Below are 323 nucleotides of genomic sequence, written 5' to 3'. Positions count from 1 at the left end.
CCCTTCTGGGCAGGAGGGTCCTCCCCGCGTCACAGAGGAGAACGCTGAGCCCACGGGAGGCAGGCGGCTTGCTCCCAGCTGGGGCAGGGCCTCACCTCCGGGCCGCTGCTCCCTCTCATCCACGCAGACCCCGTCTGGGCGGCCAGGGCGGGGGCGGCTCAGCCTCGCCCTCCCCGTCCCCTCTGCCAACAGGAGGGCACCCTGCCCTGGGCCCACCCATCCTCTCTGGGTGCAGAGTGCTCCGGGGCCAGCTCACGGCCGTCAGCCAGGCGGCCCCGGCTCCAGCTCCCACCACGCTCACCCGTCCGTCCACGGGGCACGGC

General features: G+C 74.6%; 1 protein-coding gene across 1 annotated transcript in view; it reads right to left on the bottom strand.

Moving 5' to 3' along the window:
- VAV2 (vav guanine nucleotide exchange factor 2) overlaps positions 1 to 323 on the bottom strand; it is a 121,363-nt gene that overhangs the window by 7,466 nt on the left and 113,574 nt on the right. The window contains exon 24 of the mRNA XM_006776595.1: positions 302 to 323. This exon is cut by the window's right edge and continues 6 nt beyond it. Coding sequence (XP_006776658.1) covers positions 302 to 323 — 22 coding nt within the window. The remainder of the gene's footprint in view (positions 1 to 301) is intronic.

This window comes from Myotis davidii, unplaced genomic scaffold, assembly GCF_000327345.1.
Source record: "Myotis davidii unplaced genomic scaffold, ASM32734v1 scaffold609, whole genome shotgun sequence".
Taxonomy (NCBI): Eukaryota; Metazoa; Chordata; class Mammalia; order Chiroptera; family Vespertilionidae; genus Myotis; species Myotis davidii.
This window is presented reverse-complemented; position numbering and strand designations above follow the sequence as displayed.